This window comes from Neopelma chrysocephalum, unplaced genomic scaffold (assembly GCF_003984885.1).
Source record: "Neopelma chrysocephalum unplaced genomic scaffold, ASM398488v2 Primary Assembly neopelma1_25, whole genome shotgun sequence".
NCBI lineage: Eukaryota > Metazoa > Chordata > Aves > Passeriformes > Pipridae > Neopelma > Neopelma chrysocephalum.
Genome location: NW_020897694.1, coordinates 38,199,415 through 38,219,165, shown reverse-complemented (window position 1 = coordinate 38,219,165; position 19,751 = coordinate 38,199,415). Strand labels below are relative to the sequence as shown.

The window sequence follows — 19,751 nt, the reverse complement described above, 5'->3', positions numbered from 1 at the left end:
CTTCTTTGCATAACCAATTATAATTGCACTGAACGCACTACCGGTTCTGTGACGTAAAAAGAAATTAAAAGAAAAAATCATCAAGCTTATTTTAACTTGAGAGAGTTGAACCCAGATGAAAAACTAAGTCAGTAACCCACAGAACCCACTAATTAATTACCATATAGATGTATGTATCCAATCTAATGGAGATCAAAATTTAAAAAAAAAAAAGTAATCCATTATTCACCACCAGTTTCAATTACAGCTAGGAGAATAATTCCAGTAAACATACTCTCTGTGGCCTGGCTCACACCCAAGAGATGTTTCTTGGGAAGAAGCTCAGAAGCAAAATACGGCTTGAAAACTGGAGCAAGACACCACTTTTGAAGTCTTCCCTCAAAAATCAAAACAAAAAAATCCCAGCACCAACAAAAAAGTCCCCAAAATCCCAGTTCTGCCCTTTTAAGATAACTACTATTTTCTTAGAGTAGGACATTGAGATTAACAATTTTATCCATCCAATCCTTCAGTAAGGTGGACTAAATCAGCATTAATTTGTTAACCTTTGTAATATTTTATGTACTAGTGCCACATATATCAAGCTAAATTAAATCCATTTAAGAAAATAGAAAAGAACATTTCTTACCTGCTACTTTTTTCTCATAACTGTGAACTCCCACTGCTGAAGATACCCTGTCAAGTTAAAAAGTCGTCTTTATTTCTTTTTGTTTAACCTCCCACTCTTAAAAGGTTTAATATTACCACATGGGAAAGAAAATGCAAGGAAAAACTTGCCTAATCTGTCAATGGTTACATGCCACTTCTATTAGTCAGCTTCTGTATCAGCTTGGGTGGATATTGCAAGTAACAACAGGGGAGACAACCTATTTTCTAACAAGAAAAGAAACACTAAGAATATGCCAGAAAAAACTTGCATTTTGAAATACAAAAAGAGCATATGGTCCCAGTAGCATGCAAAGGACCAGAAAATACTACAGTTTTAAGTATATTATATATAAGCTATTTTTCATGTGAAGTCAATTTAGGTCAAAAACCATTCTGTGTGTTAGATTTTCCAACAAACTATAACTATATACAACAGCTACAGGTATGAATATCCACCTAAAATAGAGAAAAAGACAGTAAGCTACTGCTTTCACAAGACACTGGCAATGGAACATACACACATTAGACATTGTTAGCACATATTAAAGCTGCTGCACATTTGGGTTGTAATTGCAGTATACTTTCTAGAACAGTATTGCAAAATTGATTTACCTATTACTCAAAAGCTTATTCCACCTAGGTGCAAACAGTGAGTGAACAGCAACGTTTACTTGCATCCTCCTTTTATTCTACAAACCTTCATTCACATGGTCCAGGTGTGACCTGTAACACTCTTCAGGACTGTGCATCCTGTGCTCTTGCTGGTTTGCACTTTCCCACTTTATAAAAAACAACAGTGAATTTTGAATGTACTGAAGAGAAAGGAATAGGAAGATTCAGGGTTACTAGTGCATTTTAAGAACTCAGAGTTGCTTTAGCAATACAACTTTCACAATTTACCATTATAAATATGTTAATGAGTTTCCATTTAAAAATGAGTCATCCCATCCCACTGGAGTATGAAAGCAGAACTGGTTAGATTCAGATTGTCAAGACTGCACAAGTTTAATTTACCTCTAAAGCACAGAATTAAACTAGTTTTAAGACCAAGAAAATGCCCTTACAATTATTTAGTAGCTTTTGCTAAGTAAATTGCCAGACCTAATTCAAAAGAACTGTGATCAATTTTCTAGTTTTTGATTCACAATTTAGGCAAAAATCTGACTCATTTTTACAGGTGATATTGTATGATGGCATTTTAAAAGTACCCCAACTTTGTGTTATAACAAAAGTTATCATTCTAAGTGTGGAAGATCTCTATTTCCTCATAGTGAAACCATTAAACCAGACCAAACTTTATAGTACCAGAAAAGCTACAATAAAGGCTTGGGAAAACAGTTATAAACTTTAAGGATTTAATACAAATTTATGAGATAAAAATATCCGAATAGAGAACACTAAGCAGAATCATTCAAGTGTGGGACTTTACAGTTCATTCATGTAGTCCACATTCTTGTTAAATACCCAACTGAACATCTTTATTGCCTTTTTCCTCTCCCCAAAAGCAAAGACTAAGCAAATGATTTGCTTTTATGATACACTAGATCCACGTGAGTTTGCCTGGCATGCTCTCAGTCACTCTTAGATTAATCCTTTACTAATTTGTTCCCATCTAATATGTGATACCAAAAGGGGTGATACCACCAACAGTCAAGATAACTTCAAGTGGGAACTTGTCAACAAGCTCCCAGAGCTAAAATCGAAAACATGGATCTCAAATTCTTTACACTGCATGGAAAATACAGTAATTACTATGGATTCAGACAACTCACTCATATTCCTCTATAATCACAAACAAGGCAACAAAACACTAACAGCTGCACAGGAATAATACTTAGAGGTACAACTTATAGACCTGTACAAACCAGGTATGATGGGAAAAGCCAGACTGAACAGCATAAAGAAAAATCACCACTTCTACTCCATCAGAAATTATTTGAGCTTTTAATGAATACTGCAGGCAAAGAAACTCAGGTGACCATGACTCCACTCGTATTAAAAAAAAACACCCCTCCCCCAAGCTTTGACAAAGAGGCTATAAATAGTTAAAAAATAAGGCTGAGGTTTTGTCAAATAATTGAAAGGTATATATAAAATAGGAAAATAAAAATAAAATCCATGTCTACTGCCCCTTTATTAAGCAGTTAGTACTGAAGATTGTTAATGCTTGGGCCAAATGCAACAAAACATGCCAAAAGGGCAGCAAAAAGCAGCAAAACTTGCATGAATATATCTCAGTTAGTAAAGACAGGAACAACTGAAGAACTATTAATGAGCCTGTTGAATGGAAACCACACTGATTAAATATAGCATGGGCAAAACCCAGGTGAGACTTATTTAAAAGAAAAATATTATTTGAGCTAGTCATTTACAGCACTTCGTCATAAATTAACTAACAGCTTCCAAAAAAATGCAAACTTCAACAATTCACACCTTAAGACACAGAAGCTGTTTACAGAGGATGAGGTAACAAATCCAAACAAAATTTAACAAAGCATTAAAATATAAAGCATATAATTAAATCTTCATTTATATGTATTTGATTTAGTTCTAAGCTACTAAGACTAGAAAGGAGTTAGGAACTAAGAGAGCTTGTAAAAAGGGACTGTAGAAAAAGGTGAAAAAAATTGCAAGAGGAATACAAAGGCTGGACAGGAAACCAGGGAATATTTCAGAAAAGAAATGAACAAAGGGGCATGAAAGAGTAATTAGCATAATCAGTTTACTGAAAAGGTAAACCATTCCCATATATACTTTTTCCAAATACTACAAAGAGACAATGAGACTGAAAAGCATTTCACTGAAACCTGAAAATGCTTATATAACATACAGTTGACTTTCTTAATGTCATTGCCATACCCGGTACATGCTTAGATTCACCTAATTAAAAACTAGGTATTAGAAGGCAAAACCCTACATTCTCTGCAGAATTCACTCATGAAGTTTAAGAAGTAGCCCATTGTGGAGTTCCTCTGTAGGTAGATTGTAAACAACTGGTACTTCTCATCAACTTCCTAAGGAGAACTTCTATCTTCTTAGAAGACAGTCACGGATAGGTGCTCTTCAGGATAATGCATGATCATTTTGGATTGCTCTGAATCACTGCTTTCCTTCATTAAGCTTTACCAAGCACGAGTATCACTGCCCAACTTTTAGTTAATGCACATACAGAAAAATACAGTTTTTAATTCAAATACAGTTGTCAATTCAGAAAACCTTACAGAAATAAGATTTCAAGAGTGGTGGGAAAATAGTAGATGCGTAGAACTTCAAAAATTGTACTTGCCTCTTGGATCTGAGCAAGACTGCAATTCATTCACAGAAGTACAGTGCAGTCTCCTGGCAGTGTCATGATTAACCCCAAAGCAAGTCAGACACAGTGCTGGTGTCTGCTTATCCTGCACTGGAGTTATGCACAGAGGTAGTTGTACTACTACTGGCTGAAATACAGAATAGGTAAGGAATGTGTTTTAATAGCAAAAAGGTACCAGGAAACAGGTCCATCTTGCAGTTTTCATTAAAGCTATCAATGGACTTAATTATCACAGAAACTAGAAAGACAGAGCCCATTAGATACTGCCTCATATCAAAACTGTCCTCTGCAGTCACAGACATTTCCTTTTTAGGCCACACAAATTCCAAGACAAACAAATTCATTATTCACTCTATTTCACGTTGACAAAGTAACACCAGGACTACCACCCAAGGATAAATCCAGTACTCCATCATGACGTAATATCTTTTTTATTACAATATCCAAAAAACTGAGTATGCAAGATTTTGAGATCTCATGATCCCTTCTTCAATCTCAGGAATGTGCCATCTAAAGACTGTATATTTAAACCATAAAGGACTTTAAATGTAAAGAAAAGAGAAAAATGCATTTTCTTCATAAACATTCTGTGTGTCTCTTCCTACCAACCACATCATCCTCTGTAAAACCCGAAGATTTCTTTCTGTGAAGCAAATATATATATAGTGTTGGTAGCCCGCCCCACCCTGTCCCAAGATCAGTTTTTATTAATCTTCTGTATTAGTGTCAACAATCAGCTACAGATACATATTACTTTGAGAATTAAATACATAATCGTTTAATTCAAACAAGCAGAAGGGCAAGAGGAAAAAGCATTATGTGGATGGCACATTTGGTTGTAGATTACCAAAACATTCAGCCTTTACGATTCATTTATTCTTTCTCTAGTAATCAACTTTCAAATAAAATTTCTCTTTGTTGCAATTACAGACCAAAATACACTAGATAGTTTTCTTTTACTACAATCTTACCATAGTAGTTTAAGAAGTACTATTACAAAATGCTTTTAATTAGTGTACTCTTCACAAAGAGTCAGAGAGGCAATGTAATAGCAGAGTACAGTGTAAAGAGTGCTTCTAGGAACTAGGAATTTTTGTAATATCCTACCCGGTAAGCGGTATAGCTACAGAACTCACAGCCACAACTGTTATGTCTACTCTCTCTCACTTAAGCAGCTGCAGCTTCAGTGCATTCAAACTGTGCCCGATGTCTCTGAACGGAGAGTTCTGCCTGTGTGAGCAAATCTGAACAGATTAACACTGGTTTGAATTGAAAACACCCCTCCTTGATCTGAGCTAACTATGTAAACGTACACAAGAGAGGGGAGTTTTGAACTCAGCCGGGAAGGTGAGTGCTCACCATGGCCACCCAAGGGAAACTCTCAACCTGAAGAGAGGTGGTCGGAGATTAACAGAACTGGAACACAAAAAGAGGCAAACAAACAAAAAAAGAAAAGGACAAACAGCAACTGACAGAGCAAACACTTTAGAAAGAGCCTATTCCTTAAGCCTGCTTCAGATATTGCTCTGCTCTATAAAAGTGAATTTAGGACCTAAGGCTTGTAAGTTATAAGAGGCCCAGGTGGCCAAGTCCATCTTCAACGTCACTGAAGTGCTTTCACAAGATATAGCTTTTCCCCGTGTTCACTGGTGAAGATGGGAGCCTTTTTGTAGTGTTCCACCAACTCATCCATAGTATTAAAGCGTCGCTGCCCAATACAATAGACATTGTCCACGAGCTGCACCTTGAAATGTTTGTTCTTCCCCGACGCCTTTAGAGATACTGAGAAGTCACTGGGCTGTTGAGAAGAATTCAAAAAGAAAAAAAATAATTACACAAACGTGAACAAAATGAAGGCGTAATTTTGTGGCTTCAAGAACGAACTGTCATACAGTTGATGGTAATTTGTTAGTCTTTGTTCCACAGCTCAGTGCTTTAGCTACTTAAGAAACCCAATAGCCTATTATTCAATAAATAATTGCCATTGTTATTAACGTGCACAGTTAAGTCAGTTAAGTGAAAGCTCCCCAGATGCAGTCTGAAGTTGCCAATTACATGACTAAATTGCAAATATTATCTTAATTACTCAATCTAGAAGCACGAGAATGTCAAAGAGAAGGGAAAAACTTTTATCATGTATGCCTTCCTTGCTAGAGTGCCCTGGAGAAAGCAATTATTGCAATATTGCTTAGGTGAGATGAAGAAAATTCCCCATATCACTTTTTTTAGAGCTGTGACCACTAGAGGGCTGTTCTTGCTTTGCATTGCAAAAGACAAAAACACATTCACCTTTTATCTTCATTAACACATGCATGGGGAATCATTTCTTCCACTGAGTACACCTTCTTTGTAAAAAAAGATAAAGCTATAGAATAAAAACACAGTACAAATCTCACCATCACACCACCTCCCACAAAAGAGAAAATTTAAGCATTAATTAAGTTATTCAGAACCGAACAATTTCTCATGATAAATCTCTTCGTCTTGGCAATCAGTTGCTTTAACAAAGAGAGCGCTGTCATCCAAACAGCCAGGATGAGGCCATTCCACTTTCTGCTTCACATGTCACCATAGGACGGTAGAAAGGACACACTGTCCCTAGCTTCCAGCTGAACTCCATCTCTAGCCATCAACCACTGCTGGCTGGTTACAGAGATAGTGTAGAAGCCTGGGCAATAAGGATTTAACGTGTTGCTGTGCCTCAAATACTGATGACCATTCAAGCAGGCAAGTTAGAACAGAATGTGGCTGGAAAATGGGGATGTACAGAGGTAGGGCAGCACATTTCTGTGGCCAATTTCCCTGTTTTGGTCCATGGAGACTGCACAGTACAGAACAATGCAGGTGCAGGAATGGGTCAAGGAGCAGGCAAGTCCAGCAGAGGGGGATCAAGACCACCAAAAGACTTTCAAAGCCCCCCCCCCCTTCCTCCCTCAACCCATTTCCAGAAAGGTCCAGAAGAACAGACTACACATGCTAACACATTTATATGAAGAGCAAGAAACCTAATTCCAGGGTGGGGAAAACTTACTTAGAATAAGGCACCCCCACAAAGCCTTGGTGATGCACCCCCAGGATCCTGGACACCCTGTTGGCTGGGTTGACGCTGGACCCAGAACTAGTGATCTCCTTTCTTTTCCCATCTGATCTCCCTTTCACTTTCTTTTAATATCTTTTATTATTTCTTTTCCTATTAGAAGGCAGGGGCAAAACATACATGAATTTCTATGCCGAGTGTGTAGCTTGCTAATAAAACTTCATGAGGTTTTTTTGGATCCTTCTGGTTTTTGCCATTCCTTTTTTGATGACAGCCATCTACGAATCTTGGGTTGTCCCTTCCCCGTAGGAGTGGGATGTGTCAGATGGGAGTATGGGTTTGCCCTGTGATAGGTGGATGGAAGCAGGTGTCGCCAGCCACCAGGAAAACATAAAAAGCACACACTAGAGTTTGTAGCAAGCATTTAATGGAGATAAGTAATGCCTGATGTGACTGTAGAGGTACTGCTGCAGGGTCTCAGTCCACTGAAGGCACAGCTTCAGGCACAAACCATTGAAGGCACGTGCCAGGCTTCAGACACAACCCCCTGCCACACTGCTGCTCCAGCTGGGCCACTGCAAACCTGAACTTGTCCATGCTAAACAAAACCCACAAGGGACCATCTGGCATTGCCTTAGGAAACACCCCGAGCACAGTTGCGGCATTGCAGAGGACAAAGGAGAGGGCTCAGGAGCCCTGGCATGTTACTGCTGCCACCAGACTTTGTCTCGCAAAACCACAGCCACCAAGTCCTCTACACTGCATTTGCAGGGGTCAGATACACACTGAGTACATACCCAAATAAGCTGTAGGATAGCATTTTCTCAGGCATGCTGTCCTTGATTCTGCCCTACACATCCCTCATGTTCTGCCTTATCCCAAAATCTCATCCTTTGTATCCCCGCCTCACCTGTTTTAGTCCTAATGCTTCCTCTGCCTTCCCTCTGACTCCATGTGCCCTGCTCACAGCAAACAAAGCTCCTGTGTGCCTGTTGATCTGGCTGTGGTCCAACTCCCCAGACTCGCACCTTGGCTTTGTTCAGCAGCTCTTCCCCTCTTACACTGCTCAAGGCAGCAGCAAGCTCCCCACATCTTTGGACTAACCCTCTTCTACATTCCAGATCAACAAGCATCACTTCTTTAAAAATATTTTACGTAACACCCGTAGGAGAATTACTTCTTCCACCTATAACCCAGTGTCACCAGGCCTCGACTGGGTCAGTGTAGGCTCTGTCAGGAAGGCTTCTTCTGGCATTGAGCAGCTATTGGCTCAAAATAGACAGAACACTCTCCATGTCTGCCAAGAGGAGAGGACTGGGGAGGGTGGGGGAAAGCGACGGAAAGAAATGTGCATAAGAACATATCTTTGGGATTTCCAATGCTCCACCCAAGATATGTTTCATGCCCTGTCATCCTAAGTCCAAGTTTGAAAACTGCTATTTTAAGCCAGCTATCTCTGATATTAAACCCCTACCTCAGGAGCATCACAAACAAGCCTGCACAGAGCTCACACCAAGACTGGCCTATTTTCAGCACCTACCCCACTGGGTTAAAGTTAACCCAGCTGTACTAACACTGTGCTGTGGTTAAGGCCGCAAATACAGTGCAGACAAACCCTCTGGCGGCCATAACCACATAGGCCTAGGACCTGATCCAGTAGGCATCTCCATGGCCCCAAGCAGAAGCCATTAAACAGTAACAAAGCACAGGTCTGCACAAATGAAGTTCTGCAGGAGCTGTGGGACTCTGGGCTCACAGAAGAGAAATTTAGGGCATGGGCTCCAGGCAGCATGCTGATCATTGTGCTCTGAACACAGGCTACCAGGCAGGTCTGTGGGGTCTCTCCAAGGACAGCATTGAGGGTGGCACTTACAGCAAGCTAGTTGTTTAGGATTCAAAAAACAAGAACAAGTCTTGCTGACTAAGTTCTGCTGATTCCATGGGTGATGTCTACGCCAAACAAAAACCAGTAACCAAAAGGTCCTCATTTAAAACAGAAGAATTTACAAATGGGAAGTTCATAATCTGAACCAAACATTTTTTTGTTGTTTTAGGAACACGGAAAGAAGTTATGACAAAAGTTTAAAAATAAGTGAAATAATCACTTTGCACTCAGCAAGGTTTCAGTGTTTTCTGACAAACCAGTTGTCTTCAGCACGTCAAAGTTATGAGCTTCCAAAGCTCCTCTTATCTGTTAAAGATCTATATCTTTAGACCAGAAAGGATGTGCTCACGACACAGAGAGGAATAGCTCTTGGACCTCTGATCTACTGTCCTACAACCCAGGTACTGGCCAGACGTAGATCTTTACAAAGTGATCTACACAATACACTAAATACTATTCCTGCCATTTTAATTATAACTTTAATGAATGAACATTCTCCTGAACTATTGCCTATTCTCCCCAGCCCTGGAGCTGCTAATTAGATTGATACGTAAATAGAAGACATTATCATGACTTATTTTCTGCAGAATATGTTACAAAGTTTATTCTTTTCATGATCTGATTTAATTAAAAAAAATCTTTAAAAAGCGGAAGGGCTGATCTAACTCTTTTGAGAGTCATCATCCGGTGCAAGGAGATGGAAGAGCTTGAACAGCTGTTGCAAAAATCCTGAAACCCTTTATTGGTCTCAGAGTAGTAACTTCTACAGGATTCACATATGAACAGCAAAAGCAATCAGACTTGTATCTCTTTTTATTTTGGTTCCTTCCTACCCTAACAAACACGCAAATTCATTAAAAAGACTATTAAAAAAAAAATCTCTAAATAAACTATTGCTCTTAACATTGCCAATTCAAACTATGCTGGTTTGATGCAGTTTAAATTGGTTCCCTGCTGACCTCCTTGGATTTGCTTCAAGTCTGTTTATTTTATTTACTGTTTAAGCTATTTTGTTTCAACTGCTGGCCAGTTTTTCTTCCTTTTTCGTCTTAAATTAATTGCTACATTTGGATGTTTGCATACTAACTTTTCCAGTAATAAAAGACATACACTAAATAAAGGCACGTCAGAAGTAAGCTTTAATCCCTGAAATCTATAGAAGAGTTGATGATTCTGCAACAGATTTACAGAGCATAGCTTCGTGACAGGGAACCTGTGAATATTTCTGCACCATCATAAATGGAAAGACCTAAACCTGAAGGTAAATCAATTCCTAAAAGAGAAAATTAAAGATTAGCTGTAATACTGCAGCCCTGCAGTCCAGGTGCAGTACTATTTTGAATTGTTTCCCATTCCTTTATTTTAACTCTCACCTATAACTAAGATGACCATAAGCTAGCTGGTGCCTACAGCATGTGGAAAACAACAGGTAGGAAGATGTTCCTTTAATTTTATTTCTTTGGTCAGGAACTTCATTATCTTTTAAAAAAAAACCCAAAAAACCCAATTGAAAACTCTATCATGAAAACAAGTTATAAAGCAACATAAGAGAGAGAACAAGTTAAACAGGAAAAGAGAGTTCCCTCTTTACAATCTCTATTTGAGAATTAAACAATAATTTTGTCATAAATGGCAAGGTTGTGACAAATAGCTCCCTCTGAAAGCCTTTTACTGATTCTATACCTTATTTCAAATTTTTTCTTTCAGTCCAATTCCATTTGGCAATGCCCTTTCTCCAAGAAAGATATTCTCATGCACTTATTCCTCAAACTATTCTAGACCCTTTGAGCTCCCATCTGTGAGCCCACCCTGGGGCTCCACAACTCCTTCCACTTCCATACCCAGGTTTTTCCTCACTTCTCCTCCTTCTCAGTCACCCAGCCAAAAAACCCAAGTCATAGCCCAAAGATCTAAGGTCAGTCTGGAAAGAGCCATCTGGGAGCGTTAATTTCTTTTTCTGCCCCTTTTATCTCATTTGGATATAACCAAATACTCTTCTCCCCCCTATGTAATGTTTGCCATGTTCTGAAATCATTATTACACAGGTCAGAAACATGAATTGGTTCCATCGATCTTCAAATATAGCTCTAATAAGATTTCTGTTCTTCCATTTAAAACAAACCACTAGGATACTTCCTTATGCCTGTTTTCAAAGAAAAACTTTCTCCTCGTGTCCGCTGCACTCATCAACCACTGCATGTCACAGAACATGACCAATGTTCAGTTTTTAAACAGTTGTCACATTTCACTGCTTCTATCCAACAGCTGCAGGATTAAAACCCCAGGAAAATATGGGACCATGAATGCTACATAAAAACATACAAATTCTCAACCTGTGCCTCCTTCCTCTATTGTCACTATTGCTGGAAAAAGAACACAGGAGCTAAATATGATCTCAAAGAATTGACACAAATCCAGACACACCTACAATCCTCAGTATCATCTTAATACAACCTACAATTGTCAGTACCATCTTAAAACTATACCCCGAAACTCCATTTAGGATGGGGTACTATAATTTGATAGCTGTGATGCTACCAGTAGAAGGTAGCCATTACTTCCTAATGAATAATTGCTCCTGAAATCATCAAAAAATTTGCATAGCTCATTCATGCTAATAAACAGAACTAGTCTGAGAAAAATAACACCACCTCTGCTTCATGAGAAGACCTCATAGAACTACGAAGCACTGGTGTTTGTCTAATCACTAGTTTTGCACCCACCCACAGCAGAAGGCAAGGGGCCCACAAGTTCTGACAGAAGCTCCCTTTGAAGCCTAAGGGTGTCTGCAGCAAAGGCTCTGCTCAGAAGCTAGAGCTGACATACTACTGCTTCCTGTTAGCTACAGCACTAGCAAACATACTTGTTTCCCAGGGTGAATCTGAACAAAACAATCCTCTTCTACCCAAATTTGCTTCTCTACTTAGTGAAATCTGAGATCTTCAAAGCATGATGATCACCCACCCAGCCCAGGCCACTAGTGTCAGTCAAGACCTGTTTGTCTTGTGTTAGGAACTACACAAAGAGAACAAAAATCTGACCACTGAAGAGCCTGCAATTCAAAATGGTAAGAAGGTGCTGTACAGAGACTGCATAGGTTAAATCTACACTTTTTGTTGATGAGTGCTACTTAAATAAGACTATAAACTTCATCAACCTAGCAGCCTGCAAAGAAAGAACAAATCAAGCAGTATTTCTAACTAGGTATGTGCCAGTTCTTTTAGATCTCCAAAACTAAGGTGACATTACCTAGGTGTAACAGATGCAAAAACGTTATCAGTAGGTAACTGTGCCTGTTACATAAACCATGGGCTTAAATGGTTCAAGTAAGTTTATGGTTCTAATAATAGTATTTCGTAATTAATGAAGATTATCAGGCTCCTAGCTAACTTACAGAGTTCATCTCAGGATATTCTCCACCATGGCAGCATCCCTCAGATGTAAGTGTAACTGAAGAGAATATTTTTGGCTAAAGGAATCTAGCTGTGAGACAAACATCTGGTAAGTTAAACCTAGAGAAACATTGTAAAATCTTGCAACTACTAGCACGTAAAATGCAAAAACATGACAGTCTCATCAAGAGAATACAGAATAACACAAACCTTCCTCTATACAAGGAGAGCTTTTCATAACTCAGTAATAAGAGCAAAACTCAAAGAAATCCAAGGAAAACTTTTATACAGATGAATTTTTGTAACTGTGGTGACAGAAGGCTACAGAAAACCCTAAAAGAGGTCAAAAATCAGACACAGAATTAACAGGATGATTCACAGTTTTATCTATGGGCTTTTTCAGAAAGGAATAACCCCTGCATTCACAGCTTTAATATGTGGGTTCACAACACAATGTAATGGGAAGTGCTGTCTGGTGGAAAGAGCAAACCAGAGAGCTGACAACTTGGCTCTGTTCAGTCTGGTCTCTCTAATCAAGATCTTTTGTTTGGATTGTGCAGACACTCCTGGTGACTTTAAGCCACAGCATGAACACCCTCTGTAGTCATGCATGTGAAATACAGCAACCTTCAGGAATTTAAGGGTTATTACTAAACTCTTCCTTCATTCCATACATAATAAGCTTGAAATAGATTTTTTATGATCTTTTTCTCAATGCTATCAAGTATGCCCATTCACTTATATCACTTCTGGCACTTCAGGGAAAAAACTAGCAATCCCCAATGTTTTATAATTCACATACATAAACTATATGATGGTATGACACATAAAGATTACAGCAGACAAAAGTTTGAGATGCAGTAAATTATTCCTTTAAACCTAATAAAAACTAAAACTCTCAAATAGTACTAAGACAAAGGGGGCATTTACATGCCTAACTACAGTTTTCTCATTGCTAAAACAACCCCCAAATACAGGATTTTCAAGACCTCATCAAGAGTAGAAAAATCAGGAAAAAAGGTAAGTTCCCCAATTCAGCATGTTGGGGTTTTTTTTGTGGGTGTGCAAAAAACTTGCTGTAATATGAATAGGGTAAATTTTCTGGGGTTCCAGTAAGTGTTAGATACCGGAAACAGTTTGAAGACCACATTCTGAACTAATCTTTTTGTGCTCCACAAGCAATGATCTCTCCAACAACAATGCAGGCAGCAAATTTGAAACTGCTTTGAATACAAGCATTCAGTGTCATGACATCATATTAAACTAAAAGGTTATTGTGTTCTAGCATTTAGTGTTATGACATCATATTAAACTAAAAGGTGTTTTTTCAAGGAAATTCATTTACTCCAGAGATAAGAGGTAGACTCCTAAGAGCAAAAAAAATCAAGCCATAGCATCGTGGTCACTGTATTTTAAGTAATGTATTTCAAACTGTTCTTCTGGTACTTTCCCAAAAGGCAGAAGAAAATTTATAGCTACAGTCTCAAGGTAAATCACAATGCAGCATCCAGATCTGAAAGTGAGCTTCTACCTGCTGGACAGACACACCAAGAGTACACTACATCCAGTATTCTGCCTGCCCCTATCAGACAGGATGCTGCCTTAAAGAGACAGCTGAACTACTGTAATTTAATGACTACCATAATCCTCCAGTGGCTTTCTACATTTTAGAAGACCGTATGTCCCACATCAGTCTTTTCTTCTGTTGACTAAACAAACTTGATTCCTCTCAGCCTCTGTAAGTCAGTTATGATTTCTAAATTTCTATTTTTCTTCCTGTCCTTCTCTGGCTTATTTTTATTTAATCATTATTTTTCTTCCTGTTCTGCTGTGGTTTATTTGCATTTGCCTTTATTTAGTGATTACAATTAAGCAGAAATAGGAATTCAATGACACAGAGTTTCAAAGAAAGGGTAGCTTAATAGCTCTCATGTCTTCTGCAGAGCAAATTTGTCAAGGAAAGATGCCTGAAATTTAATCAGAAAATACTGTATTCAGATAAAAATATCTGGGACTGTTACAGAATTGACTTTGTCAATTTTGTCAATTATACATATAATGTAAGATTAAAATCTGTCATCTTTTCAAAATCACAGTCAAGGGATAATTAAATTTTGAGTGTGAATTCTCTGGTCTCAGCATACATTTAAGTCCTTTCAGATGAATTTTAAATTTGAACTTTCAGAATTACAGTGAACCATAATCAGTATTAGTTATATCCCTCTGATGCCATCAAGGCTCAATTTACAAGGCATATGAGCTGCTGACTTGACTCTCTCTGTTGTATATCATAATCTTACCTAGATACAATAATAACTTTACCTTATTAAAACCTAAATGATCTAAGTAGATCAGAAATACATTAAAATGGGACTTCAACCAATAAAGAACCTATGTAGTTATTCAATTAAAAGAACAAAATGGACCAATCCAAAGACTATTCGAAATTAGCTTTAAGATCAAATTAATGACCAAATTTTCAATTAGCTAGAATTATTTTATCTTGTAGCACTGTAAATTTGAGGATTGCAAGAGAAACACAAGAAAAGTCAAATGGAAACTTGAAATATTTACTTGCTTGTCCAGTAATTAAAAAAAATCCCTGGATAATACAGACCACAGCTGTGAAATTTCAGTGTAAATGCCACTGCATTTCACTAACAGATTGATTCTCACAAGCAGTAAGTGCATTGGTTGGTAGCTCTGAAGACTTGTTTGCTTCTTTAAGGGTGAAAAGAGGGGATCTATTCACTGCCATGCTGGTACCCCACGCATGGGGGATTACAAACCTGCTGGGCTGAGCAGCACTTACCGAAGATTCACTGTCTCTAACAAGGAAATCTCCTTCCACTCCCCTTTCGTTCAGGGCACATTCTGCTTGGTGTCGGGTAACGTTCCCATAATACCATTCTCTTCCAGCAAACCGTCCTGTAGAAGATGGTCCTGTGTAGCTTATCTGAGGTGGATGAGAAGTGTTAATGGTAGGACCATCACTAATGATTACTACATAGTTTTTAGGAACAAGACCAATTTGCCCTCTGGAATTTTTACATTTCCACCATTCTGGGTCATTTTCAGGCTTTTCAATGACTTCCATCGTTTCCCCTTTTTCAAAGTTGAGCTCTTCTTCTGTGACGGAGCTGAATGGATACAGTGTCTGAACAATGTGGAGTACTTTGGTGCCCTGGCCATTACTCATAGAAGCGCCTTTCCTTAGGCTGAGAAAGCTTGGTGAATCTGCAGTTGCCTCCTCAACCTCCTCTACCACATAGTTCGAAGGAAACCAGCCGATCTGTCCGTTGTAGCTACCTCTCCACCAGCCGTCGCTGCACTTCTCCATGACAATCACTCGGGATCCTTTAACAAGGGACAGTTCATCCTCCCTCTCTGCAACATAGGCAAATTTCACGTAGGCTGGAATGTTAAGATCGTAAATCCGGTCGGCGCTGCTGCCGTTGGATGGGTATTCTGCGTCTGTGCTGGGAGTGGGTGAGGCGTCTCTCGCACTCGTCTTTCTCTTGGTTTTTCCCAAGCCTGTAAAAGACAGAAATGTAAAGTGGTCACTTGGAATGCTTGTCCCCAGACTGCAAACACTGGTTTTGGTGACATGCTGTTCCATCACTTCAACAACACTGCTAAATGGAGATCTCTTCTGTAACACTACATATTCAGGAAATAGCAACACCTCTAAGAGATTCTCATTAACATCCAGTTAATGCACCATTAGGTAAGGAGCAATTTGTGTTATAATGACTTCTATTCTCTTCTCAGAAGTACCAGAGATTAAACACACTTAAACACACTGGTTTCTTCCCTAGAAGAAAAGCTAGTCACTGGGACGTTTCAGAGTTTGCTCTTTCCAGCCAAATGACCATGCCCTTTAATTTTAGGGATGACTTTAATTTGGTTCAAACAACAAGTGAAAGAAAATCTACGAAAATTAGCAAGCACAGAAATAAAAACAAAAGTTTCTCTGCAGATTATGTTTTGCTCTCTTTGTTCTTCAGGCAGTCCCCTAGCAGGTACAGCTGCAACTCCTTCCAACTGCAAGCCCCCTTCTGAAATCCACACCTCTTTCATCTACATTTCATCATGTACTATGACAGCGTAAACCTGACAGTGAGGAAGATCATTTGCATTTGTTTCCCTATAATCTGTAAATTCTGATGTACTGTCACAGCTTTAATTATAGTGTGAAATACAATGCACAGAAGTAGCAACATTAAACATGCAATTTTTTTTTTCTAATTAGAGGAACCATGCTAATGACTGTTCAAATATGGAAGAAAAACTGCACAACACAGTGTATTTTCAATTTTTTGCAGCAAGGACTGCTTCAGCTCATATATAAACAAAACAATAAAGGGAACAAGCAGCCCACTCCTGTAAAATTCGCTTATAAAAGTTCTGAAAACAAAAGACAAAGTCTCAGTATAGCACAAAACCAAGCAACACCCAAAATGTCACACATGGGGTAGAAAGCAAAACCAATACTGAAATAGGAGCATTTGTACTTTTCTCCATGGTCCCAGAGCCCAGCTGGCAGGCAAGATATTTAGTTGAGACACAAGAGTGCACACACCGATTATGGAAGATTGAATGGAAGGAAAACAAAAAAAAGGTACTTTGGTTTTGTTTCTTCAAATCATCTGAAATAAGGAGATGTATGGTATTTCATTTTTAACAATTCAGTACTATTCAATCTCGCCACTCCACTGCCAAAATGTGTGTTTTAATATATATGGACATATATGTACTTGCATATACTGTGAGTATATACTTCAGCAAAGCTGTTTGTTCAACACAAAACTTTGCTTATTTCACAGGCTTATCTGTACAGCACGGACAAACAATACACACACAACCATGCAGAGATCGCTGACCAGAAGGGTTAAATACATTAATTAATACAGTCTTATGGTCTCAGAACATGGCAGAAAATTCTGATCATCTTAAAGTGTTTCCTGACCTGCCCCAGCAGCTCCTTGCTTCCTGCTGGAGCCTGCTACATCCTAATGTCATTCTAACTACACCATTTCAGCCGAGAGCCGGCAGCTGCACTTTCAGGCAAAATGAGGGAAAGCAGCTTATTGTACTAGGGGAGACAATCACAGGAAAAGAGTGTCCAAGCAAGCGCTAATGGGAAGCTGGTCAGGCTCTGATCTCTGCCAAGACTGGAAATTTTTATCAGTTTAGAGATCATTTTTAACTAAAAGACAAGAATGTATCAGAACTAACGAACATTAAATTACAGTGATATAAACAAACACAACTTAAGGGTTGTTCCGTCAAGAAAGGAGGGAAATTACTTGTTGTAACTTCATGGAAAACAAGCTACTGTATTTCAATAGATTCACTCTCCATAAAGCCCTCCACTGAGACTGAACCTTGCAGATTAAAAGCTAAAGCTTTTATATGCTTTCTAATGAATATATGCAGCACCACTTCTTGGAATCACAGCAGAAGAACTAATGAAACATAAAACCCCCAGCAGATGATGAAGTAGCTGGCCAGGAGAAAACTATCTGAAAATCAGAGCACAGAGATAACTGTGAGAGATGGGGATGCAGTGTGATAAGAGAATGCCATAAACTGAAATATCTGGAGAAAAAAAAAGTCGACAAACAGGTGAAAAAAACAAGTTTCTAAAAAAACCCTCTGAAGTCTGATAAAGGTATCTAAACATTTAGCAAAAGGTTATAATTCAAGCACTTTCTTTCACTTGGAGCTTCATAAATTTCATCTTTTTTCACAAACCTTCCAATTGCGCATGTGACATTTCAAATGCTCCTTCCTATCCTTCCCATTCAATGCAAATCATTACAACTTTGGGAACATAGAAATTAGAAACTTCACTATGGTTTTTTTGCCAATAAAGGTAGCTGGAGTTCTTCAGTTTAAGCTTAACATTTCATGTGAACAAACTTTTTAAGGCTGACAGCATGGTAATGATTAACCTTTTGCAACAACAGCAATGAGCACTAAAGAGCATGTTTCCAGTTGGTTTGACGAAAGTAACTACCTATGTAGAAACCTGGCTGCAGTCAAGCACAGTGAAAGGCATGTTAATTATCTAACAATCATTTTTTCTGTGAGGTTGCAATACTCATAACTGCGTCTATGACTGAAGAGGAAACAAGTTGTTCCATGAGCAGAATGAAGGAAATCTGTTCCTGTTTTTCTCCTTATACCTCCTGCCGCACTATTCCTCCTCTGCCTCCTCCATCTCCTGTAGGATTTAAAACAAGCCCCCCTACCATATGACTGCCTTCACATCCCCAGGTCTTTCTCATATCTCCAGCTCCCTACTGCCACCTCCAAACTGCCCTCAAAGCATAATTCACCTCCCCTGGTGCTGCTCTCCTCCCTACCTTTGCTGGGCTGGCCAGCCAAGCACAATGCCTGGCACACTGTTGCCTTTCAGCCCTGCCTAGACTGAGCAAAGAGCTGGGATTGTTCTGGCTTCTCCTCTAGTGAGGGAAACCAGCAGTGTGCCTCCCAGGCACAGAGTTGGAGAAAACTAGTTAGTTTATCTCTGCCAGTCTGTCAACTTTGCCTAAAATTGGCTGAGTTATCAAGGGTGGACAGATGGACGGACGATGACAGCTGACTGTGACAGCATGACTAGTGTAAGCTTCATTTCCTTAGGAAACAAGTCTAAAAACATAATTTAATAGGAGAGCTGGTCATAGCTAAGCAAGAATAAAGTTAGGATTATCATTAACTTTGTATATGCATTTATGACAAAACTCACAACTCCATTAAAAAAACAAAAGTACAGTCTACATGAGTCATCTCTAAAAAGAGTAAACACCACCATTACTCACTACGAAAAGAAATGTTCACTCACTACTATTTGTAAGGGTATCCCTATTCTTATGTCCAAATGGAATGAAATCCATATAAAGAATTTCATGGAAAACAAAACATTCAAGCACTTCAGGAGTCATATTTAGAAAAGTTAAATATATTTGTGATTGCAGTCATAATTTTGGCATTTTTATTATCCTTGTTCTAATGAAAACTTACCAACTAGTGAAATACAACTGTATTTCTCCCATTCTGACTCATTGGTTACAGTTCACCTGAAGCCATAATCCTTTGTAACACAAATAGTTGTCAAGAAGGAGAAACCTAAAGCAAGAGATCAGCTTTGAAGTGAAGGGAAAAGGGTGGGAGCAAAAAAAGTATTGCAAAGCAGCAGAAAGCCTGTTTTATGTTACTGCAATTCATAGGAAGTAACATTGTTCACAGTCTAAAACTAACCTACAATAAACTAGTTCATTTTCACTCTTGCAAACACGTTGCCAAGTGATGTAAACGTGTTTAATTTTTAGGCCGATATACTGCTGAGATAAAGAAAAGAATCAACTAGTTAGCATCATTTCCAGAGAAGGGATCCACTGTGAACCCTCCTTTTCTCTGCACTGAAAGAAATCCTCTGGCCCCAAGTTTAGTCCTAGGGAATTCAGAAAC

The 19,751-nt window shown here is 38.7% G+C and overlaps 1 protein-coding gene across 3 annotated transcripts in view; it reads right to left on the bottom strand.

The window, feature by feature from the left end:
- Positions 1-3,143: 3,143 nt before the first annotated feature.
- The window catches only part of NCK2 (NCK adaptor protein 2), a 72,453-nt gene continuing 55,845 nt past the window's right edge, over positions 3,144-19,751 (bottom strand). For all 3 annotated transcript variants that reach the window (XM_027674981.1, XM_027674982.1, XM_027674983.1), the window contains 2 exons: positions 15,088-15,809; positions 3,144-5,759 (listed from right to left, as the gene is read on the bottom strand). In XM_027674981.1, the coding sequence (XP_027530782.1) occupies positions 5,565-5,759; positions 15,088-15,809 (917 nt within the window). In that variant the 3' untranslated portion in view covers positions 3,144-5,564. The remainder of the gene's footprint in view (positions 5,760-15,087; positions 15,810-19,751) is intronic.